Source organism: Papaver somniferum, chromosome 2, assembly GCF_003573695.1.
Source record: "Papaver somniferum cultivar HN1 chromosome 2, ASM357369v1, whole genome shotgun sequence".
In the NCBI taxonomy this organism is placed as follows: Eukaryota; Viridiplantae; Streptophyta; class Magnoliopsida; order Ranunculales; family Papaveraceae; genus Papaver; species Papaver somniferum.
The window spans coordinates 65,764,768-65,791,492 of NC_039359.1; the positions used below are offsets into that span (position 1 = coordinate 65,764,768).

Genomic DNA, 26,725 nt, shown 5'->3' on the forward strand with positions numbered 1-26,725 from the left:
ACTTCGCTGACTTGCCTCTGCTTCTCCTCCAATGCTATGTATTCCTCTTGGTACTCCCTTAATTCATTCATTGTCAAGGAGTTCCGGATTATGAATATTTGGGTGTACAAAAGGTCGGTCGGGATTAGGGAATTCATGAAGGCTAGGATGAAATTATTCTCATCAAATCTTCCTGCGAGTTCACTACATACTGTGCTCCATCTCGTTACCAGTCCTCGCAGACTCTCTGCCGGTCTCGCGTTAGGTTGAACAGGGTCTCATTTCTCGGTCTTAGCATGTTGTTACTTATGTAGGTTGTCAAGAATATCCTCTGCGGGTCTTTGAATGACGAAATCGACCTTTCTGGTAGACCGTCAAACCAAGCCAACGCTTCTCCGGTTAAGCTCGCAGGGAAGTACTTACAAAGCACGACATCATTTCGTTCCCATTTCATTAATGAAAGAGTGTATCGTTTTAAGTGTTGCACAACACTTTACGAAACGCTAAATATGCTTGCAAATGTTGGTAGCACACATTTCTCAGGAATGTACGCATGTATTATTTCATAGGTGAATGGAGTTTTTTCAGCTTCCTCTATCGCCTCTGCCAAATGCACCCTGCCACCTCGTCTAGAATTTTTTATCAATGTCCTCATATCCTGCAATTCGTTCATCACCTCTTGATTCAGGTTTCTTCCGTTTTCTTCATGATGATTGCCTCTCATCACGCTAAGCCTTCCTTCCCGACGTCTTACTTCTTCCTCGTATCGCCGGTTTACATCGTGTTTCCTTTCCTCTTCTCGCCTCCTTTCATCTTCGTTCCTCCTTTCCTCTTCTCTTATCCTGATCTTCTTCATATCTTCGTCTTTGATCTTCCCATCTCGTTATCTCCAACGCTCTTATTAGATCACTTTATTCGATGCTTTCTCTTCGTTGTCTCCTTTTTGGTTTTCCTCCGTCGTCCTTGTAAGCATATCTCCTTTGTCGCCGTTCATCTTCTTCCGACGATATCGGTAACACTTCAGAGTCCGTGACGTCAGCTGTTATTTCCTCATTGAGTTGGCGATTTTCTATCGTTAACATCACGTTTTGTCTCACCAGCCTAGCTTTTTGTTCCGCTATATCCCAGTCTCGTTCCCTCTCGAGGCGGAGCGTCTCCCTTAGTTGTTCCAACGTCATATGTTCTTCACCGATATTCTCCTCCATCTCTTCGCGGGTCATTTCTTCTCCTTCAGTGGTGTCTGTGTCGGAAGTATGCATTGAACCCTCTCTGAAGTCATCTTCTCTGGCTTCTTCATTCCGCCGTTGGTTCATGCCTTGCCTTTCTCCTACGACCGATGTTTCTGCCCTTTCCATTCTTCCTCCTCTTTTCGCCTCCAAACGTTTGCTTCTCCTCGTTGCTATCAAGTGCCTCGCTCGGTTCGTCGTCCTAGCTATCAACTAGTCCTTGATTCGCTATCTCCAAATCAACCTATGCTTCTCAATCCTAGCCAATATTACGATGCAACACCCAAATATTACTCCCTCTCCTAGATCTCCAACCTTAGTTATGAATAAACCGTTCGAGATCTACAAAACCCTAACTTTCAAAAGACAATTCGCCAAGATCTATAACTTCTATGACTTTGAAAAAATTTCAACTTCTCTCCAACTCTTAGATGAGGATGGATCCCCAATCTAAGTTCTTGTTTCTGGACGCCAAAATGTAACTACTGGAAATCCAGTAGTACACCCAAATAGGAAATAAACAAGATCTAAGACATAAGAGATAATTTGAGTAAGAAATTATTTATTGATCTACCACTCAAGGTGATGAAAGTACAAACTTCGGACACCAGGAAACCCTAATCTCACACTCTAAGCAAGACTATTTTAACCCCCCAAAATCCGTTCCCCTCTACATTGCCCAAGGTCCTCTATTTATAGACCTTCCAATCCTAATGGAATACAACTCATTTTACTTCGTCCAAGGTCGCCATGTTCTCGTGGGTTAGCTTTTTACTTCGCCTAGACCATTTTCCACAAAATTTTCCCCTTTTTTCGCTGACCTCTTCGTGAACTTGTCGGGAAAACTGTCTCTTTTCTTTCTCAATAATTTACTAACTTCGCGGGTTATCTTTTCAAGCAAGTAACCTTACTTGGCCTATCTGATTTCGTGGTTGGTATCTTGTTGGGTACTCCAAAAGATCTTTCATGTTTTAAATTCTTTATGCGAGTTACTTCGTCTTGGGACGCTTCCGTGCGTACATGTGTTCTTAATTCGTGTCATTAATCGTTGACGAGATGATTCTGACTTTTGATTTGACAAGTCACTGATTGGGATCTTGAGGAATGATGCAAGATCCTTGGGTGAGATTCCTCAGACTTATTTCGTTCCTTCCTATGCGGACACGTGGCGAGCCTATTTTGTGCACCTACATTGTGTCCATGGATAGAGCAACGTCAAATAGAAGGGACGTGGCTGACTTCTACAAGACCTGACCTGTGGTTCAGGCTTTTTGTCAAACAGTTGTTGTGCACACTCAGATGGTATTTTTCTCTGATAAGGAAATACCTTTTGTAGACTTCCCATTCCCTGCAAATTCAAATCATATATAGACCCACCATTTCTAATTCATTCAAACTCAATATCATCATCAATCTTCACTACTTAGAACTCGAAAACATCCACTGTTAATCTTCAACGTTTACTGCCATTACCAACAACAACAACAGACTTTCGTTCACTGAATTCCTTGCTGAAATCTTCACTAAATCTTCTCATATCTTGATGTACAATTGAATCCAGCAAGAAACCAACTCATAATTCATCACAGGATCTCCAAAAAAACTCTTTCATTACCACCATTCAACAATAAATTCAATGGAAGCAATGCTTGTTTCTTCCTTGTTTTCTTTCAAAGATAACTCTGTCCAGACTCGCACAAAAATCTTACCCAAACCAGTGAATAACTCGGAGCCTAACTCCATACCTTTGAATTAGAACAACCAGAGAGGAGAAGAGAAGAAGAAAGAAAAAAATAAGATCGTTAAATTTTGTTGAGAAGAAATAGAGAGCATTTTCGTAACGTTTCCACCTATACGAGATCTCGATGTATGGGATTTTGATGAGATATTGACAAGTCAACATGAGATATTGGCTGAGAAAATGGATTTGGATGGAATCTATTCAATTGGCTTAGATTATTAAAAAATAAAAAAAGAGTCTTAGATTTGAAAACGACCTACCAAAACAGACCTATTTCTGTATATATTCATTTTTTTTCTTTGTTGTTCTTCAACAACGATTAATCATGAAAATAATTACTTCAATTAGGTAAGAATCGAAAATCCACACTTTTTTGTTGCTTTTGATCGCATAAATAGGTTGGATTTGATCAAATTAGGGATTTTGAAATAGTTTCAGAATTTCATACGGTTGGGAAATATGAACTCCCAACCGCATTTGAACCTGAGTTTTTCTATGGTATGAACTCCCAACCGTATATGGTAGTTACGGTTGGGAAGATATAAACTCCCAACCGTACGCTAAAAATAAAAAAGAAAAATTGATTTTGATTTTCAAAACCTAACTATAAACTAGTCTAACTTAATCACTAATCATACTTAATTTTGTTAATATAATTATTAGCACTAACTAATGGAGGATATTACCATTAAGAATATTAATAGGTTTCGGGATTTTGTTGATTACTATTTCATGACCCTTTGTTTTGTCATCTTGTGAGTCCTAAAAATCAAAAGTTTGGGGCCCCTATAATAGTATTCTTATTTTATGATTGTTGTTGTCCAAAGATAATTTGGGATTATTTTATTGATGGATGCAATATTTCAAGTGGAATTCCACAACTATATAAAAGCTTGGAGTCATGATTGGCGTGACGAAACACTTGATCGTAGATGGAACAATTTACCGGTTGCAATTTGGTGGTGCATTTGGAAAGAAAGGAATTCTAGAATCTTCAATCACAAAAAGGGAAATTTGAAAAATCTAATTAAATATATTAAGATTAAAGATTATTTTTGGGCGGAGTCAAACACTAAAATGTTGGATTTAACGACTAACATAGTGATAGCTTTTTGGGACCCATATTTCTATCATCAATTTTGAGTTGGATTTGAAATATTTGGTGTATATTTTTTATTAATCTTTTTTTAGAACTTTTTTTCTTATCCTCTTCTTTAGGTGATCGATTCCTTAGTCGTTCTATTTTTTTTGTCTCGTTTATATCTATTAGGTTGAGGTTCCCTCGTAAGTACCTCTTTTCCAATGAATCTTTTCCTGTTGACCGATGCTAACATTCATGGGTTACACCATACTAACAAAGTCTGGAAAAAAACTACAATCACTATTACTAATAGAAGATACTCTACCTTATTTACGGTCACAGGATATTCTCCTTAATTGACCAAAACAATAATAATATATATGGCCATTATCTCTCAAAAGAGGGTAAGGCATTATACCAAAAACCCTAACATGGTATCGACCTAATAGCCGATCCTCTTCTTCTTCTTCTTCTTCACCTACTTCACCAAAATCAACAATGGCAGGAGATAAAAAGACAATCCATCCGGCGTTTGCTATCAACAACATCAAAACCCTAATCCCCATTATCCTAGACATCAAACAGGATGAATACTCATCTTGGGTTTTTCTGTTTGAACTCCATCTTCAAGCTCATCGCCTTCTTTTTCTCATCAATGAAGACAAACCCCCTGCAGATGTTGACGCCGACACCGTGCTCCAACTCGACGCTCTCTGTCGACAGTGGATGTTCTCCACCATGGCCAAGGATTTAATGCTTACCGTCCTCAAATCTGGAAAAACTGCTAAAGAGCTTTGGGATCATCTTAAGAAACTCTTTCAAGACAACAAAGGTAACCGCGCCGCGACTCTTGAACGTAAGTTTGTCAATCTTAAGTTTATTGATTGCAATAATATTGATGATTACTGCGATAAGCTAAAATCCCTGTCCGATCGATTACTTGATCTTGACTTTCCCATGGATGACAAACGCCTTGTGATCCAACTTGTCAATGGCCTTCCGGAGGAATACAACACGGTAGCCTCTTTTATCCAACAATCAATGCCGACGTTTGATACCGCTCGATCCCAGCTGCGTACCGAAGAGATTCGACGCTCTCAACAGCAATCACAGTCTGCACCTACGGCTCTTGCAGCTGCAGCTCCAACCACAGAGCGTAACAATCAGCGCTCACAGCGTGGTGGTCATGCCAGACGTGGTGGTCATCGTTCATCTGCACCAGCCACCGAACCACCCTTGCTGCCAACACCTCCGTCCCCTTATCAGCTCTACGGTGCACCTCATCATACACACAACCTCCACTGTCCACCACAATGGGCAGTACCACCTTGTCCGTATCCTACAGCACCTCCGGCAACACATTGGCAGCAACCTTCCAGCCGCGGTTCCTTCCACGGCCGTGGCCGTTCTGGTCAGTCACGCGGTCGAACATCTGGCGTTGGACGTGCACAGGCATACCTTACTCCATCCACGGAATATCTTCAACCAAGCGACATTGCCGAAGCATACAGCTCCATGAGTTTATACTCACCTGACGATGCTTTCTATATGGATACCGGTGCTACATCGCATCTCACTGCGGATTCAGGTACTTTGAATACTGTTTTTAACACTAGTAATATTCATTCCATCTTAGTTGGCAATGGTCACAGTATTCCAGTCACTGCCTCCGGTACCAAGTTCATAGATATTCCGTCCTGCACCCTAAAACTCAAAGATACTCTTGTTGCTCCCGACATAATCAAAAACTTGGTTTCTGTTCGTAAATTCACCACTGATAATCATGTGTCTGTTGAATTTGATCCGTCTGGTTTTTCTGTGAAGGATTTGCATTCGAGGAAGATTCTCCTTCGATGTAACAGTTCCGGGGAGCTTTATCCTATTACTGCCTCTGCCGTATCACCTTCAACATCGTCTCTGTCTCATCCTATATCCCTTGCCGTGTGCTCTCATGACATTTGGCACAGCCGTCTCGGCCACCCTGGGACAGCTATCTTAGATAATTTACGTGCAAACTCTTTCATTCAATGTAATAAAACTCAGTCTACCAAACTTTGTCATTCTTGTCAAGTTAGTAAACATGTTCGTCTGCCATTTTTTGAATCAAATTCTGTTACCTTTGCTCCCTTTGATATCATTCATAGCGACTTATGGACCTCACCATTACATGTTGAGACCGGTTTTAATTACTATCTTATCTTGTTAGACGACTTCACAAATTATCTATGGATCTTTCCTCTCAAATTAAAATCCCAAGTTTATACCAAGTTCTTGGAATTTCGTTCCTTCGTCAAAACTCAGTTCGAACGTGAAATCAAAACTTTTCAATGTGACATGGGTCGTGAATTCGACAACTCATCTTTCATGAATTTGCTCAAAAACATGGGTTAGTTTTCCGTTTCTCATGCCCTCATACCTCCTCTCAAAACGGCAAAGCTGAGCGAATGATTCGTCGTGTCAATGACATCACTCGCACACTTATGTCTCATGCATCTATCCCTCCCAAATATTGGGCCGACTCCTTACACATGGCCGTCTACCTCCACAACATTCTTCCTTCCTCCAAAATCCTAAATTTCTCTTCTCCGGTGTCCATTCTCTATCAACGTCAACCAACCTACTCTCATATCCGTACTTTTGGTTGTCTTTGCTACCCCAATCTTTCCGCTACCACTACTCATAAGCTTTCTCCTCGTTCTACTAAGTGTGTTTTTCTTGGGTTTCCAACCCATCACCGTGGCTATCGATGTCTCGACTTAGCCACTAACAAAATCATCTTGTCTCGTCATGTGACCTTTGATGAAAACGTGTTCCCCTTCAAGAACACTGTCTCTACTTCATCAAACTGTCAAGACTCTTCCTCTACACCATCTTCCACTCTCCTTCCCTTTCGTTTCTGTTACCCAACATCTTCTAATCCTACTGTCCAGCCTCCTTCCGCTGCTACATCAATTCCTTCCTCTACTGCACAGCAACGCCCTGACGTTGCTCCACCATCTTCCGCCACTACACATCCTCCTTCTCCTGCAATACAGCTCTACACACCTCCTCATCGTCGTTCTACTACAGCACCTCATCTCCACATTCCTCCACAGCAGCAGTCAGCTTCCACAGCTCCTGACAGCAACACTTCAGCACCTGCAACAGCGCCTGTCTGCACCTCTTCAACACCTGCAACAACGTCTGACTGCACTACTCATCTCCACATTCCCCCACAGCAGCAGTCAGCTTCCACAGCTCCTGACGCAGCACTTCAGCACCTGCAACAGCGCCTGTCTGCCCATCTTCAATGCCTGCAACAGCGTCTGACTGCACCACTTCAGCGCCTGACTGCACTATCCAGGCAGTCACGCCTTCTTCTTCTACTCATCCTGGCACTTCAGCCAACTCCTCTCGTCCTGTCACTCGTGCATCTCGTGGCATCTTCCGTCCCATTCACAGATTGAACCTCAATGTTCAGACACCACAGCACATCTCCAACTTGCCAAAATCTCACCTTTATGCTCTTAGGGATCCCAACTGGACCAAGGCCATGCGAGATGAGTTTATTGCTATGTTAAAAACTAACACTTGGGATCTAGTACCACGACCTATTGGATCTCATGTTATTCGTTCCATGTGGTTATTTCGTCACAAGTTTAATGCAGATGGTACATTGCAGCGATACAAAGCCCGTCTTGTTGCCAATGGTAAATCGCAACAGGTTGGGGTTGATTGTTTTGAGACTTTCAGTCCGGTTGTTAAGCCTGCCACCATTCGTACCGTTCTCAGCATTGCCACATCAAAATCTTGGCCGATTCACCAATTGGACGTTAAGAACGCTTTCCTTCATGGGGACTTATCTGAGACAGTTTATATGCATCAACCTCCGGGATTTGTTGACCCTGCTCGACCTGATTATGTTTGTCGTCTTCGCCGATCTCTTTATGGTCTCAAACAGGCGCCTCGGGCGTGGTTCCAGAGGTTTGCGACTTTCATCACAGGTTGTGGTTTTCAGGGTAGTGTTTGTGATCCTTCTCTATTTATCTACCGGTCCGGCCGGGAAACTGCATACTTATTACTATATGTTGATGACATCATACTCACTGCCTCTACTGATGCTCTCCTAGCCCGGTTTATCGACCTGATGAAACTGGAATTTTCTATGACTGATCTTGGCCCGTTACATCATTTTTTGGGTATTACTGCTTCTCGTTCTTCCTCAGGGTTGTTTTTATCTCAGTCACTCTACACAAAGGACATCATTGCTCGTGCATCCATGACGAACTGCAAACCAGCAGCAACTCCGGTTGACACGAACTCTAAGCTCAGTGCTACTTCTGGACCAGCACTTTCGGATCCTACTTTATATCGTAGTCTGGCCGGAGCGTTATAATATCTCACTTTCACTCGACCGGATATCTCTTATGCGGTTCAGCAGGTATGTTTATTTATGCATGACCCTCGGGAGCTACACATGCAAGCCATTAAGCGCATTATTCGATACCTTCAGGGCACTATTGATCATGGGTTGTCTCTCTCGGTTTCAAACATCTCTGGCCTTACCGCCTATTCTGATGCTGATTGGGAGGGTTGTCCTGACTCACGCCGATCAACATCCGGTTACTGCATTTTTCTTGGAGACAATCTTGTCTCTTGGTCTTCCAAACGTCAAGCAACGGTGTCTCGCTCAAGTGCTGAAGCAGAATACAGGGGTGTCGCTAATGCTGTGGCTGAAACAACCTGGCTCCGGAATTTACTTCTTGAGTTGCATATGCCGTTACAACGGGCCACTCTAGTGTATTGTGACAATGTGAGTGCTGTCTACATGTCTGGTGATCCGGTCCAACATCAACGTACAAAACATGTGGAGATTGACATCCATTTTGTTCGTGAACGGGTTCGTATTGGTGATATTCGTGTCTTACACATTCCTTCCGAACATCAATACGCTGATATCTTCACCAAGGGTCTTCCAAGACAATTGTTTATTAATTTTCGTTCTAGTCTTAGCGTTTGTTCCTCTCCCGCTCAGACTAAGGGGGTGTAATAGAAGATACTCTACCTTATTTACGGTCACAGGATATTCTCCTTAATTGACCAAAACAATAATAATATATATGGCCATTATCTCTCAAAAGAGGGTAAGGCATTATACCAAAAACCCTAACAATTACCATTTGGTGCAGGTACGAGAATTTGGGTAACGAAGGAATTAGAAAACCTTTAATTTAGTTTTTCTCTTTCTAACCTTGTTAATGCCTTTAAATGAGTGATATACCGGGGTTTGTTATGGTCATTAAAACCTCACTAATACCTCGTGCGTAGTGAGAAATGGCGGAAATTTCATCTCATGTTTTTTCTCTTCATGTGTACAACTAAGCACTGTTTGAGTTTTGTGTAAGAAATAAGATCTAAAATTCTCAGATTCGCAATTATCATTTGAAAAATGAAAATGGTTGCACGAATCAAATCAGTCGACTGTGTTTGACCTATGCAAGATGGATTGTTTGTGTCCAACCCAATCTCAAATTTTTGTAACTACAAAATATTCATCGTACACGTGGCACGATCACAGAACGAGAGCATGATAGCTAAGTTACTACGAAGACATACGATCAACACAGAGTTAATTTTCACAGGTCACAAGGCGTATTTTAATGAACAATTAGGGAACCTCCAGGTCTCGGTGATGTGATAGGCCAGTTGTAAAGAGCTGTTACGCGTGTGAAGGAGTAGTCTACTCAGCATTTGATGCTCTCAACTGCTTCACTTAACCTTATCAGCCACGTGTCAAGCTGTTGAAGATATCGATCACAGGAGAACGAGGAACATAGTGGAGTAGTGAAGGGATAGCTAACCATCCGCGGGGTGGAGATGACTGGTGGGTCCCAATCTAAACTCTATAAATAGAAACTCTGATTACTTGATGAGGGGTTGAATTTTGGAGGAGGAGAGTAGGAATAGAGTGAGATTATCAGCAACATTCTATAATTACCTTTACTTTCATCGGTTCTTTGAACCTTGTAACACTCAACATACCTAGTAAGAACTCAAACTTATTACCACCGTGGACATAGGCCACGATCGAACCACGTTAAACTTAGGATTTCATTTATGCGTACTGCGAGTCCGGCTACATCTACCAGTTGGGTTCCAAGTGATTATAGTTTAGTGCTAAAAACAAAGAAGGTTATCGGTAAAAGATTTATTTTTCCTTCAAAACTTTTTCAAGCAAAAAGTAATAAATCCATTTCTTTTGAAGATTTTTCTAGCTCTTTTTATGGTAAAAGTGCCAAATCTATTAAGGTTCAGAGGAGACAAACGGTACTTTATAGTAATCACAAACACTCATGAACAAATGATTCTATGTGCTTGTCGAATGGCATCAGAAGATGAAAAATACCCGAGGAGATTATATTTCGGGATTCGTTCCATAACCAACTAAGGTCGTTGGAAACGAAGAACAATGTTTTGTTTTCATGATAAAATTATCAGGTCTGGAACAACTGAGAGAACATCGGTACTGCTGGTAGCAACGCCCTGACGTTCTCATCAAAACAACCCGATGCACAGAAAAAAAAATGGTTCATTCCGGTGAAAGTTGGAAAAAACATTATCTGTCAGTATAACGCTGACAACGATATGGTTTCGTATGAGACCCAAACCACAGATTTATGAACGTGAGCTGAAAACATATATACTCTCTAGTATTGCTTCTTTTGACTCATAGTTATCTGTCTGAAACATCAAAGGTGTGGGCAGGAGATCGACCACCGAAGCATATTACGCCCTCAGAACAGTTAGCTTCCCCCTAAAATCTGAATGACCAAGGAACGGTCAATCAGATCCAGAACCACAAAGCATATTACAAAAATGCTACCAGCATGATATGTTGTATTATTCGGTTTCACGAAGTTTTTCTAAGTGTCATTCAAGAGACCAGTTTACGATGAAGATGAGCTTAGAGCCCAACTTACAAAAATTCTTCATTTTTGCTTTACTTATGCAATCTTTTTAAAGGAAAAACAAAGACTTCATCATTTTAGCTAACCTATCGATAAACAGCGTAGAGTTCGTCGTTTTGGCTATCTTAATGGGAAAATCGAGGGAGCAAGCGAAGAACCAGCTCAAGCCCACAGACGATCACAGCGAGGCAACAAAAAAGGTTCCAAAAGAGAAAGCCGAAGCAGAAAAGGCATCTAAAGAAAAAGAAGCAAAAGAGAAGGCCATTCAGAAAAGAGAGGCTAGAGCTGCAGCAACGAAGGCCACAACGGCAAGGGCTCTAGCAACTAAGGTAATAGCCGATAAAGCAGCTAAAGCACGGGCAGTCGCAAGGGCAGGTCTCGCGCCTATCAACGTGGAGCAGACAGGAGAAACGATCCCCGCAACAACGTCTACGCCGAAGGCCAACAACCGAGAGTTGATCATTGGGAGTCTGCACCGATTGTTAGAGGAAGTCCTACCAGGACAAACTTACCAAATAGAGTATCCACCATCGCCGCAAATCGAAACCATTGTCGACGGAAGTATCCCGGAGATTCCTGAACAGCAAGCCGTCACAGCAACAACCAGAGAAGCCGCTAAGGAAGCCACGGATGCAGAAGAGGAGGTCGCAACCCTGAACAGAGCGAAAGCCATGACTGAAATGCCAACGAGGGAATCTCTCTTATCCAATCAAATGAAACGATTCAGATGGCCGCTATGCTCAAGGAGGCCTTGCATAATCAAAAAGGATATATGGAAGCTTTACAATACCTCACAAAAGAGAATCAGACCCTGATGGAAATGTTCAAAAATAGCGCAAATGGACCTCAGCGATGACAGCATACCAAGAAGGAGCGTCGAAGGTCGATGATCGAAGAGAACAGACAAATCGAGTCAGAGATTTGGTCACTGTCCCTACACCACTCAGGATCTGAAGGCATCAGAATGATGACGTCGATAGCCTTGAAGATCCAACATACAAGCCGGTGGGCTCCGGTTACACAATGAGCACACGAATGGAGGAAATGTTCGACCAAATGGAGATGATGAGAGAAGAGTTGAACAGACTAAAGTCCAGGCAGGGAGGCGGGGCTCGGCTCGAAAAGGTTATTCGTGAAGCACGAACAACGACATTCACTCACTACATTATGGCATCACCAATCCCAGCAAAATGTCCATTGCCAACGTCCAACTGCTACGATGGGAGTGGGGAGTCGACTGCCCATTTGAAATATTATGCTCGTGCCATGGCACATTGGGAGTCCAATGACGTCGTTATGTGCAGGTATTTCCCGGCTAGTCTGAAGTCATCAACAACGACATAGTTCGATAACCTACCACCCAACTCGATCGACACATTCATGCAGCTTACCAAGGTCTTTCTCCAGACATACATGTACAACATGAATGCAAAGACTGGAATGGACAAGCTATATTTTCGTTGGCCATCGGTCCAAGGTAAATTCTGAGAGAATGCACGGATAGATGGGAGAAAATATGCCAATAAATAGGCAACATCGATCCTATCGTTGTCATAAACTAATATAAGTATGGCCTTGACAGACGATCCAGGATCTTCGAAGAGTTGTGCACCATCAACCTGCCCATCGAGAAGGAGGGAGACCTCCGAATTATTCAATCCAAGTATATTCAGCTGGAAGAAATGCAGCGAAAAAGCCCAAGGGGTGCTGGTAAAAATCACAGATCAATGGTCCATCGCACTCAGTCAGCAGAACCATCAAACAGTAAAGGAAAGCGGTCTGCGTATCCAGAGCAACAAAGGGATGATAAACACTCTCGTCGAGATCGTGGATCGTTCGCAAAGAAGGAGGGATTCAAAGACCGAATCTTCACCAACCTAAACAAGGATGTTAGACAAATTTTGAAGGAAATCCAGAACCGACCCAATTTCAGATAGCCTCATTCAAAGGGCACTCAACCGGAGAAAGTCAGAAAAAGCAAAGACTACTGCGAGTATCATGCATTTTCTGGGCACACCACAAATCGATGCAAGAATTTGAGGCGGACAAATTTAACGTCACCGGGATCCTCGTAGATGGGGGAAGTTCCCTTAACATTTTGTTTTATGATGCCTTTCAGAAAATGGAGCTAACGGACGATAGGTTGACTAGTTCCAACTACTCATCTATGGCATCAACAGTTCCATCTTCGAGCCCAAATGAGAGATCATCCTAGAAGTCAAAGTCGGATCACTGTGTGTGATAACCAGATTCAGTACCGTAGATGCGCCTTACCCCTACAACTCTATCATGGGGACGGACTAGGTTCATCGCCTCAAAGGTGTGGCATCAACATACCGCATCTCGAGAATGCAAAGCAACCGAGCAGAGATTAAACATCGAAAGAAGTAAGTCAAAGCGAAAATCCAGAAAGAAGTGGATCGCGAAGAAAAAGGCGAAAGGACATGAAAACTTCTTCACCAAGGAGGAAAATCCCGATGCAGTAACCAACCTAGGATCCGGGGAATCGCCAGCACATCAGGAACGAAGACCGGTGATGGTCGCCCCATATATCAATCAAAGAATCCTTCGGTCCTAGGGGAACCAAAAAGGAATTTCACCGCGGTTGAGGAGACAAAAGACGTGAACATGGGCACAGAAGAAATATCAAGGATGATCAATATCCGAACACTGATGCCACCGGTTCAGGAGAATAAGCTCGTCGCCCTTCTAATCCAGTACAATGACGGGTTTGCGTGGAGCATGAAACATATGCCGGGGATTTATCCCAACATCGTCAGTCACCAGATGAAAATCAAATCAGGGACAACGCCCTTTCGCCAGAAGATTCGAAAAGTAGCTTTGGAGTACCAACATGCAGTAGAAAGATATTTTAAAAAGCTGATGGATGCAATATTCATTAGGGAGGTCGAATACCGGATGTGGATCTCAAACATGGTCATAGTTCCCAAGAAAAACAACAGAATCAGAATCTGCATCGACTTCACCAATCTCAACAAGGCATTCGCAAAGAACAACTACCCATTTCCCAATATTGACAAGATGATCGAAGCAACCTCCGGGTACCAAATTTTATCGCCATGGACGGTCACTCCGGTTACAATCAAATTGCACATGTCAAGGAAGACCAAGAACACACAGCGTTCTTCACCCCAAGAGGATTGTACTGTTATACCAGGATGTCATTCGAATTGCGTAATGTGGGAACAACCTATCAGAGGCTCGTCGATGCGATGTTTTCAAAATGGATAGGTAAAAAATTGGAGGTGTATGTCGACGACTGGTAGGTCTATAAACAATACCTACAATAAACTGCAAGTGAACGGTGCCTTATTGTATATAGTGCAAATACACGTCGATCCTCAGGGACAAGGTGGGTGTAAGTTGAAGCTACGGTCTTATCAAAACTGATTCGAAACAAGAGTAACCAAAAAGGGGGGGTTGTTTGCCGATACAGCTAGATGATGGGAGTGACTGAAATAGTAAAACAGAATGCAACTCAATGATAAAGAGGATACTAGGATTGTCAAATCCACCACTAACTCACATTATGTATTCAACAAATTATACTGCTCTTGTCCTTGTAACAGATAAGGGAGAAGTGTCAAGTCTACCACTTACCTAAGGTGTTTCAACAATGGATAGTTCAATCACAACTAAGGTATCTTTCCAAAGCATTAACTGTCTTCCCAGGGCACAATTAGTCTAAGGATCAATAACAATCTGGTTAAGCTTGAGTTGCAGCATAATCAACACAGTGAGATTCTAACTACAATGGATACATGGCATACACTGTGAAAGAAAATGTTGACGTACTAAGATTCAATTCTATCTTAAAACAATAAACATTCAAGAGTAATATAAACAGTACGAATAACATAACAGAGAGTCAGGGTTTCATCTAAACCCTAGTTATGGAATTATAACATGATGATAATACTGAAAACAAACATAAACTACTACTTGGTGCACCGGCTAATCCGGGCATGCCTTTTACATCACATTATCATCCCTATTTATACATGAAATTCTCAATTCGACTTCAATTTGGGAATTAATGGAGGCCCAACTCACCAAAACGCATCTCCCGCCTTTAATTCATCTCTGCAACTTCATTAATTTGATGTTCCCCCAATTGTACATCTAACCCTAACTCTACCTGTCTAAATCTTATCTTTTAGGGTTACGGTTCTTGATAAGAATAGAGATAAGATAGAGAGAGATGGAAAATTAGGAGTTAACGGTGGTGTTAATGATGGTGAAGCTGTGCTCAGTATACGGAGGGGAAGGGTTAATGGAGGGCGTGAAGATGGTACTAGTGGTTTTGTGTAGGATAGGAAGAATTGAAGGTGGAGTTGAATTATGTTCGATAAGAGAAGAGAATAGGGAGGCTAGGGTGTTGAGCGGTTGCATCAAATCTTGATGTAACGAGAGGAGGTGTCGTTGGATGGTAAGAAGATGTGACAAATCTGACGTCTTGGACATGAAAACTGGTTTGGGTCTTGGATTTGGGTTTTTTACCAAGCCCATTGCTAGGTTTAGTTTGCAAGAGGCTTGTGGATGAGTTGCAAGCGGATTGCCAATAGTGCGCAAGAGGATTGCGGATGCTCTTTGCGCTGTTTCCTTTACGTTCTTCACTGCCTTCTAGCGAGAGCTTTGTGTCTCTCTTCCGTTGTATCCGGCCACCATTTATCTGCTCTTTTGGCTTCTCAATTCATCCAAGCTTTATTTAGTACCTAAAAGCACAAAATTAATTAGTACAAGAATTTATTCTTGAAACCAATGAAAGTACAGAATTTGGGATAATATATGATTTTAAAGCACAAAAGATGAGATAATTTCCAATAAAATGGTGTACAAATATGCAGTATTTGACACTCATCAAATACCCCCAAACCTCAATTTTACTTGTCCTCAAGTGAAACAGAAATTAGGAAATCCTAACTAAACCACTGTCGCTGGTCTCTCGAATGCATTTAGCGTATGCACTAAGCCTTTAAACCCCTAGGTGTCTCTAGTGCACGAGTTGTAGTCTCGTGAGGGCCTACCAGAGGTGTACCCACAAAACCTTCTCAAACTTCAGAGCGTAATAGAGTCTCAAGCATCCAAAGAGCTATGAGGACATAGAGTTTCTGCATGCTAGTAACACGAAGTTAGAAAAACCAAAGAACGAATTCTCATCCTTAAGAGTTGAGCGAGAAATAACCATACATTATGAAAGAATTCGGGTTCGAGAGTGATCACAAGCCTCGATTTCTGCCTCACCAATAGGGTTTTATGATAATTGCATTCAAAAAGACTGTTTTTTTAGTCTCTCATGTGTGTAGGAAGGAATAGAGAGATAAATCCCCCACACGTTGAATGGTGGGGAGGAGAACCTTCCGAAATAATTTCTGGAGACTCCACAAAATTGTGGACAAAAAGAATATTTTTCTGATAATCTCTAAGAAAGGAAATCAATCATTAGCGAGGATGGAAGTACTCACTTACCTTCATATTTGATCGGCAATCAACACCATTCTCACAGCATCCATAGAAACGTCTTCGTCTTCGGTCTTCAACTGTTGATGATGAACTTCTGAACTTCGTAGAACCTTAACAATTTCTGATTTTTCTATTCAATTTCCTTGTTGCTTGAATTTTCCTCTAAAATTCTTCTTCTTTACCATGATTCTTATTAAACAAAACTAAAAACAAACTTTTTTTTTTTTTTTTTGAAAGCATGAAAATGACAAATTGAAAATAAATAATGAAACTACTAATGCCATGGAATAAGGAATTTATAACTTGATTCTTCACAACTTGTATTGTCTTGATTTCAAAAACTTCACTAATTCTCATCTTTTTCTGTTTTCTCTGCTCTTGTAAAATACCTCTTCAAATGTGTATAGAATTCCGCTCTTTGCATTGTATCTTTACTTTGAATAAGAGTTTTACTTTCCTTGAGTTGTTGCATGTAAACCTCAGACTATTTCAACTTTCTTCATGTATTCTGACGTTGCTCTGCTCGTTGATTATGATGTGTTTCTATGGATCTGTTGATGTCGTCGAGAGAGAGAGTGGTCCCAACTGCAAATCAAACTACAAGAAGGAGTTTTCATCTTTAGACGTCATCCTCATGATTGACAAAATTAGCACTCAAGAGATCAAAAATAATGTTGAAAATGGTACGAAGTTGGGTAGCTCACCATTCCTACCCGGAATTTACGTACGATGACACACACTCTAAAAGAACTTTTTAGATAGTCACAAAAAATGAAGGTCGGTACCTCGCTTGGTGTAAAAATGGGTAGTCTCCACTAAGGGTGATCACAACTCTAATACCAAATAACTTTGCTACACCTAATTTATCCCACCGGTATGGTTAAATCCAACTTTAACGCTCAGACAAACAAGAAACCCGATTGTGTTCTCCAGTACTTCCAAGATCAGTTATTTCGGTCAGATTATTTATGTAAACATAGCTAGAAGCATGCTAGTGACTCTAAGATCTCTAAACGTTGGAGGTTTTATGCAAGTATTTGCAAAAAAAAAAAAAAAATTTAAGCAAAAGCCTAAAACTCTATATGCAAAATACTCCCCCAAACCTAAATCTAACATTGTCCTCAATGTTTCTAAAGATAATAAGAATTTAAACAGTAGCATACCAAGAGAACCATGTTTATTAGAGAAAAGGGAAGAGATTAGCGGATGTCGGCGAGAGCAAGATTAGAACTCCATTATTCACGGCTAGATCCAAAGGTAACTCAGTTGATGTCACATTGGATTAGCACACATATACACAAGAAAAAGCTAGAAAATATAATTACCTACTGGACTATACAATGATGATGCACCATATACCAACAACCTAAAGAGTTGAGGATCAACCCAAAAGACGGAGTTCAGAAATAGTGACAGACTTACAAATTTATAATAAGCCAAGAATTTAAGCGAGGTTGTCAAACCAAATGAGTCACGCCCAAACCTGAATTTTACAGAGATATGGCAGTCATCAACAATTATCAGATCTTGAGTTACTTCCTGCACAATTCCAAAGCCTAAATTGACATGTTCAGGACTGGGCAAAGAAACAAGAGGGTATTCTAGATGTGGCATCTTAACAACAAGATATTTAGTGGACAAAAAGTCCAACAGAATTTGAGATGCACATAAATCTATCCCTAGGTTTGGAAGTGTCAACAACTTGGGTTTAACACATCCTAGCAGAACAGTCTCCATGTCAATTGCACGACCATCAGTTTGCGACTTAAGACGGGAATTAGATGCGTCTAAGTTATATTTCGGTTCAGGTTCAAAAGCATCAGAACGCAGTTCAAATTTTCCCAAGTCAGAAACAGAAATAACAGTATCATGCTCGCAGTCATTGAATAAATTGACAGGACCCAATTCAGAATCATCATCAAAAGATTTATTCTCATGCATAGACAATTTCAAAGAAACATCATGTTGTGATTGTGACCTAGGTAGGGCAACAAACACGTCAATTATATTTTCATGCATGAGATCGATAGTGTCTTTAGAAAAATCATCCTTCCTTAAGTCGTACGAAAGTTTTTTGTCATGGTCTTGGTCACAAGATAATTGCACAAGTTCTGTATCAGCACCAAAATTTTCAGGATTGTGATAAAAAACAACATTAGAAGAAACATTATCAATGTAGGTCTCTACAATATGGTCTAGCACTTCAGAGTTATGTGAATCCAAAATTGGATCTTCAATAAGAACTTGCTCTTCTAATATCGGTTCATTATAAGAGTAATATGCGTACTCTTCCCTGTTAACAGTTGCGGTGTCCTCAATCCACTCATTGACTTCTAAGTTAGGTTTATATTCAACATCAGTTGCATGAGTGGGACCGGACACACCATTTTCAAAGTTTGATTCATCATCATTATCATCATTGTAACAGGGATTTTGCAATCTAGAACAATTTTCAATCAACTGGTTTGAGCTATCATACGACATACAAACACGGAGTTCAGATTGCGCATAGGAATTAGGCATAATAACATTTGTATTTATACAACTTTCTAGGGCTTCTCCTCTCCTAGTCATGCAGTTCATGCTTGTATCAAAGTTGGAATCATATTCTAACTCATAGGGGTCACCAATATCATGTGATACTATCTCAGTTTCCCTAATGGATTCCCATTGACGGGTTTTCTCTACATCATCTAAAAACGACCATGTATCATTCACAGTTTTATCAAGAAATTCACCATTACACATAGACTCAACCATGGCTCGATATTTAAAGTCTAGTCCCTCATAGAGGATAGCAACCAGTCTCCACTTCTCAAAGCCATGGTGCGGACATTCAATCAACAAATCAATAAACCGTTCAGAATAATGAAAAAGAGTCTCCCCATCTAACTAGACAAAACAATTAATATTTTGACGAATAGCAATGATCCTACAATGTGGAAAGAATTTTTTGAAAAATTAACTTGTAAATTGGTCCCAAGTGGTAATGGAATGTGGTCTCGAACCGTAAAACCATGATTTGGCTCTTTCCTTCAAAGAAAATGTGAACAAACGCAATTTCAGAGAGTCTTCGGACATATGGTCAGGTTGCAGGTTTCAGAATCAATCCCTCGATAAATCGGAAGTATTTGTATCATGCTTGCATTCAATTCAAATGGTCCATCAGTCTGGGGTAGGACGATACATGATAACAATCTTGTTCTTTTGGGGTACATGTACTCATGGAGACTATGGAGTCGATCGAAAATATCGCCCATTGTCTCAACTTGGACAGGGTGTGTCAACAAATGGGAATGGGTTTCAAGCAGGCAGTCTTGATGAATACTAACTAGCCAATCAACTCAGTCATAAATAAATATAACCAGGGCCTAGTGATTCATTAACCAATTATTCATTATAAATCCCTAAAACACAGATGTACACACACAGAGTATACGTGTATACTTACCTCCCAGGGTGACCGAGAATATGAAAAATATCAGTGTTCTGTCTTCCTTTTCATCTTTTTTTACTTTCATAGCGGAAGTTAAGCTACCTGGTTTCTCAAGAGAAGATTTCAGTACACAGAATGTAAATACACAGGAAGTATGAAACTGTTGCTACAAACTGAGAATGTTAAAAACAAAAGAGACCTTCACAGACCTACAATCTACACTACAGGATGCGATTCAGCTATTATGCAAACAGAATGAAACAGATATAACACAACCAATACTTATATACAATGAGATTACTAGCATGCTTAAACTGAAATGAGATGATGAATACTGTACACTGGTAGTGATCTGTAAAACCAGCTACAGCTCCAATGCTTACGTTACAGATGCAATTTTCATGAAAAACTTCAAAAGCTAAGTTACAATATAATGTTTATGACTACTGAAACAATTTAAGTGGATTGGAAAATTACAGAACTAATGACCTATGAACTAAAAGAGTTTAAAAGATACATCAAACCTAACAGATGCACAACTAAAATGCATAATACAACTAGTTATAAATGCCAAAAGATTAAAAATGATGCAGTTAACTAAAAATTTAAAATTACAACTAACGGTAACAACATGATGCAATTTTCTAACACATATATATACAAACAATATACTTAAAATCAGTAAAGTAAAGATGGAACTTCAGCTACACCGCTACCGAGTCCCGGGCAGCGGCGCCAAAAACTTGGTAGGTCTATAAACAATACCTACAATAAACTGCAAGTGCACAGTGCCTTATTGTATATAGTGCAAATACATGTCGATCCTCAGGGACAAGGTGGGTGTAAGTTGAAGCTACGGTCTTACTAATACTGATTTGAAACAAGAGTAACCAAAAAGGGGGGTTGTTGGCGATATAGCTAGATGATGGTAGTAACTGAAAAACTAAAACATAATGCAAAGCAATGATAAAGAGGATACTAGGATTTTCAAATCCACCACTAACTCACATTATGTATTCAACAAATTATACTACTATTGTCCTTGTAACAGATAAGGCAGAAGTGTCTAGTCTACCACTTACCTAAGGTGTTTCACCGATGGATAGTTCAATCACAACTAAGGTATCTTTCCAAAGAACTAACTGTCTTCTTTGGGCACAATTAGTCTAAGGATCAATAACAATCTGGTTAAGCTTGAGTTGCAGCATAATCAACACATTGGGATACATGGCATACACTGTGAAAGCAAAATGTTGACATATTAAGATTCAATTATATCTTAAAACAATTTAAACATTCAAGAGTAACATAAACAGTATGAATAACATAACAGAGAGTCGGGGTTTCATCTAAACCCTAGTTATGAAATTAGAACATGATGATAATACTAAAAACAAACATAAACTACTACTTGGTACACCGGCTAATCCGGGCATGCTTTTTACATCACATTGTCATCCCTATTTATACATGAATTTCTCAATTCGACTTCATTTTGGGAATTAATGGAGACCCAACTCACCAAAACGCGTCTCCCTCCTTCAATTCATCCATGCAACTTCATTAATTTGATGTTCCCCCAATTGTACAGCTAACCCTAACTCTACCTCTCTAAATCTTATCTTCTAGGGTTACGGTTCTTGATAAGAATAGAGATAAGATAGAGAAAGATGGAAAATTAGGAGTTAATGGTGGTGTTAATGATGGTGAAGATGTGCTCAGTATACGGAGGGGAAGGGTTAATGGAGGGCGTGAAGATGGTACTAGTGGTTTTGTGTAGGATAGGAAGAATTGAAGGTGGAGTTGAATTCTGTTCGATTGGAGAAGATAATAGGGAGGCTAGGGTGTTAAGCAGTTGCATAAAATCTTGATGTAACGAGAGGAGGTGTCGTTGGATGGTAAGCAGATGTGACAAATCTGACGGCTTGGACATGAAAACGGGTTTGGGTCTTAGATTTGGGTTTTCAACCAAGCCCATTGCTAGGTTTTGTTTGCAAGCGTCTTGCGGATGAGTTGCAAGCGGATTGCCAATAGTGCGCAAGAGGATTGCGTATGCTTTTGCGCGATGTTTCCTTTACGGGAGCTTTGTGTCTCTCTTCCGTAGTCTCTGGCCACCATTTATCTGCTCTTTTGGCTTCTCAATTCATCCAAGCTTTATTTAGTACCTAAAAGCACAAAATTAATTAGTACAAGAATTTATTCTTGAAAACAATGAAAGTACCGAATTTGGGATAATATATGATTTTAAAGCACAAAAGATGAGATAATTGCCGATAAAATGGTGTAAAAATATGCAGTATTTGGCACTCATCAACGACATGCTGGTAAAAAGAAAGCAGTCACTTAATCACCTCTAGGACCTCCAGAAAATCTTCGAGGCAATGATAAAGTATCGAATGAAGGTTAACCCAGACAAATGCAAATTTGGAGTCATATCCGGAAAATTCTTGGGTTATCTGGTTACACAACGAGGAATCGAGGTATATCCGGCCGAGATAAAAGCCATAACGGAGATGCCATCGCCATCGACATTGAAGGAAGTACAAAATCTAAATGAGAAATTGGAAGCACTGAGCAGGTTTATCACTCGGTCATCAGACTACTATAAATCATTTTTCGATACCCTCCGAAAATCAAACAAATTCATGTGCACGAAAATTTATGAGAAAACCTTCCAAAAGATAAAAGAGCACCTCGCTAGTATCCCAATCCTGCAAAACCCAGAACCGGATGAATTTTTTTCCATCTACCTAGCCTCTACTCGAAATGCGGTAAACACGTTCCTAGTCATAACCAAAGATAACAACTAGCAACCAATATACTACATCAGCAGGACTCTCAACTGTGCATAACGGAACTACACAAATATCGAACAACTCATCCCTGCGTTGGTCTTCACGACACAAAATTTAAGGACATACTTCATGTCAGGGTCCTAACTAAGGCGAAGATCGGAGCATTACCGAAGACTCCACCAAAGCAGGAAAAGTTACGAAATGGAATGCTCAGATCGATCAGTTCAATATCATCTACAAAAGGAGGCCGCATATAAAATCCCATATCCTAACAGATTTCCTCGCTGACTTTCCACTCAAGGATGAAGAGGAGGTGGATGACATCTCGTAAATGGAAGAAGACAAAGAGGATTCTACATATGAGATCCTCTTACCTTCAAATGAAAGGAGGTGCATGTGAGGTGTTTGTCGACGGATCAAGTAATAAACAAGTTTTTGGAATCGTTATCGTCATAATCACACCAACTGGGGACCTGATGGTCCACGCGTTCATATTGGAGTTCGGAAAACGTACAAATAACGTGGTGGAATATGGAGTTGTCATTCACGCGTTATGACTTATCGTAGAGCTGGGAGTCACCAATGTTCGCCTAACAAGCAATTCACAATTGATGATTAGGAAGATCGAGTTAAAATACAGTGCAAATGATGCCACCCTGAAATTTTACATGCACTTATCCCAAGAGCTGGCATCGCAAATAGAAATAGGAAATATCACTTTCGGACACCTTTGCAGGAAGGACAACCGGCATGCTGACGCTCTAGACTTCATATCCTAGATGTTGCGAGACGATGAGGTGATTAACATTCGCATAGGGAGAGTATATGAACCTTCGGTACATCTGGAAGCATCACTGAAAATACCAGAAGAGGATCTATAGGAAGACGTGAGCGAATTCATTCAAGGAGAAGAATCACTAAACGATAAGCCCACCACTCCAGAACCAGAACAAAAGGAACTTGACTTCAGAGAAGATGAAGAGGACAATTGGTGACCCCCAATAAACTCCTACATGGAAAACGGGACCTTTCCTGCAGAAACGAAGGACGCGCGGAAAATTCAGTCGAAATCAACGATATACGAACTCCGGGATGTATTTTGTACCGAAGATCGTTCCAAGGACCACTCCTATGGTAATTATCAAGAACCGAGGGACATCGGATACTCACCGACATACATTATGGAGACGCTGGAAACCAAAGAATAAGAAGGTCATTGGCTAAGAAATCCCGAATACAAGGGTATTACTGGCCTACCATGATCAAAGACACAACCAGTGTAGCATGAAGGTGTGAGGAAAGTAGAAGCTTCACAAGAAAAATAAATGCACCAGCTACTGAGCTCAACTCTGTCATGAGTCTATGGCCATTTGTAAAATGGGTGATATATAATGTCGGACCATTCATAGAAGGGACCAAAAAGCGAAGATTTTTAATCGTGGAAACTTATTACTTCACTAAATTGGTGAAAGCGAAAGCTTTTGCCCATATTAGGGATTGTTGGAAATAATAAACCAAGACTATATTTGGAAGTCGGGTTAACTTGAGAAACAAGTTGTTTTTGATTCTAGAAGACTCTAGAAGAGTTCTATTCTTAGAGTTTTGATTTTATTAGGAAAGTGTCTTTGTTTGGTCGTCAAGTTTGTTAAACTATAAATAGGCTATTGAGCCAAAATAATTTGTACACCAAGATTATTATCAATGTAGTCTTTTTTGCTTCCGCGTTTGTGCTCTCCTCTCTCTTGTCTAGGTCCAACAATTGGTATCATAGCAAGGTGAGAGGAAGAGAGAGGAGAAAGAGAAAGTTTGAGAAGTTTCAAAGTTTTTTCTTTAAGTTTCAAAGAGAAGTAGTGTGCGAAGTTCTACGACGTTGGTGTTTATCAAAAGATTGAAGAGGTATTCGATTGTGAGCTGAAAATAAGTTGGGTGCTGACATGGGAATTCAGAGAAGAACGTTGTTACTGCTGGTGGTTGTTCGATTGGTTGTGAATATTAATTTGGTTGTTGTTTTTTGGTAAAAAATTACAAATTTGTCCGTCGAACATGGGAAACGCACATGTCTGCCTGAAAACAATGAAACTAGGTCAAACCTGGGTTGCTGCCGTGATTGGAGATTTGTTGTATCAAGTTTACAGATACGGAGACGATCTAGTTGACGTTGCTACAAAGTGATGATGCTGGAGAATGGACAAAATTTTAGGCGAGAAGAACAGAAAATAAGATATTGATGTTATTGACTGGTGGTGACTGCTGAGGTTTAGAGGGATTGTTTCGAAGTTAAGGTAAGGGTTTGAGTTGATAGCCAAGATTGGATCCGTAGGTTTGATTAATGGACGGGATACTAAGGTGTGCTTGTGTGGAATGGAAGAAATCTAGTAATAGATTTGATCTTAGATTGTTGATGATCAAATGAACTGAATTCGTATGAGCTTGAGGAGATGCATCTCAGACTCGAGATGATGAATTTTAGAATCCGAGAAGGGTTACAAGTGCTGATAGCCTGATAGTGAATTGAATTCAAACAGGAAGGTTCAGTATTCTTTAGTGATATTGAATGGTGAAGATTGTAGAAGACTAGTAGATGACCTTGTTATTGTATAGAGATGGTGAAGCAGTCTATCAAGCTTGGGTTGAAGACCGTGAAGATGGGATGTTGGAGTTATGGAAGTCAAGGAGAAGTTCGTAAAAAAAAAAAAAGTGGAGAAGGTGTTTGTTTGGTTAGTGATGGAATACATCACAGTTTATGATATATGTGTGACATAAACTGGAACATCGGGCAAGTGTGACAAAATGATATCACAGTTATGAACTTAAGTGTTACTAAAGAATTGTTACAGAAGTGTAACAGAAGAAAGTGTCACAGTGTGTGACAGGAGGCATGACAAAATGGTTATAACAATGCAAAAATGTGACTGCTTGGTAGCAGAGTCGTTGTGAAAATATGTTCATGCTAAAAGGCATTTAACTGTTGTGTTATGAATGGATATTGGTCTAAAGGGTTGTTGCAATGAACAAGGGTTGTTATGGCAGAGCATTGGTTAATTCTAGTAGGTAAAGAAACTTTGGGTGAGTGGTTGATTCAAAGAGTTAAGTCATGAATTCGAAATAGACGCAATAAAATCAAAGTTGGTACTGTAGTCAGGAAGGACTGGTACAGTTTGATGGAGGATCAAAGTTGGTATTGCGGTAAGGAGGACTGGTACAGTTTGATGGAGGATCAAAGATAGTATTGCAGTCAGGACTGGTACAGTTTGATTAAATTGATCGAATTCAGAGACTTAGAATGACAAGGAATGTTGGATGGTTATGTTTGAGCTTAAGGGAGGATGGTATCATGTTGGAGTCTAAGCTCAAACATGTTGGTTGAAGAGTTTGTGACAGAAACTTGGAAAACCTACAAAGTGTGGCAGAAGCGTGACTGCAACGGAGAAGAAGAAAGAACAACAAAGTTGTGAATAAAAAGAAGTATCAATAGAACTTTTGGCTTCATTTCTTATCCTTTATGCTAGTTCTTTTGTTCTTTGATTTCAACATGAGTTGTGGAAGTAAAAAAACATGTGTACTTGAGAAGAGAAGAGAGGTTTGTGGACTGTGGAAAGATCAGTTGTAACAGACATCACTAACTGTCGGTTGTGACTCTTGTTTAAGTAACATGTGAAGAGAAGAAATCCTGCGAGTAAAGTAGGTAAGTAGAGAAGAAATCCTGCGAGTAAAGTAGGTAAGAAGAGAATAAATCCTACAAGTGAAGTAGGTGATAAAGAGGAAAGGAGTTTATTTCGCGTTTGCAAAGCAAGTGGATAGATCTCAGCAGGGTTGTGTTTCTAGCTTGTTAAGAAACCTTGAAGAAATCAAGGGACCAGAAGAGTAAACCGTGTGTCGGTTAGAAAGGATTGTTAAGAATGTTTTCTCAAAGAAGTATCAATTCTAGTGAGGCTTGAGCAGTGTGTGGAAAAATGAGAGTAATGGAAGTCTTGGTTTAAGGGAGGATGTTGGAAATAATAAACAAAGACTATATTTGGAAGTCGGATTAATTCGA

At 40.3% G+C, this 26,725-nt stretch overlaps 1 protein-coding gene across 6 annotated transcripts; it reads right to left on the reverse strand.

Moving 5' to 3' along the window:
- Positions 1-14,830: 14,830 nt before the first annotated feature.
- LOC113347887 lies at positions 14,831-23,021 on the reverse strand. 6 transcript variants are annotated; one of them, XR_003359314.1, is made up of 5 exons: positions 22,246-23,021; positions 21,417-22,059; positions 20,977-21,131; positions 19,910-19,996; positions 16,607-17,055 (listed from the first exon to the last, which is right to left on the reverse strand). XR_003359314.1 is itself a non-coding variant. In XM_026591574.1 (2 exons), exons 1-2 carry the CDS (start codon positions 19,216-19,218, stop codon positions 15,684-15,686), a joined length of 1,365 nt encoding a protein of 454 aa, XP_026447359.1. In that variant the 5' UTR covers positions 19,219-19,898; the 3' UTR covers positions 14,831-15,683. The 6 variants fall into 6 exon arrangements, 3 of the variants coding, with proteins under 3 accessions (XP_026447359.1, XP_026447357.1, XP_026447358.1); XR_003359315.1 differs by lacking the exons at positions 19,910-19,996; positions 20,977-21,131; positions 21,417-22,059; positions 22,246-23,021 and adding an exon at positions 14,831-15,710 and having other exon boundaries at positions 16,465-16,608; XM_026591574.1 differs by lacking the exons at positions 16,607-17,055; positions 19,910-19,996; positions 20,977-21,131; positions 21,417-22,059; positions 22,246-23,021 and adding exons at positions 14,831-15,710; positions 17,881-19,898.
- Between the last annotated feature and the right edge of the window lie 3,704 nt (positions 23,022-26,725).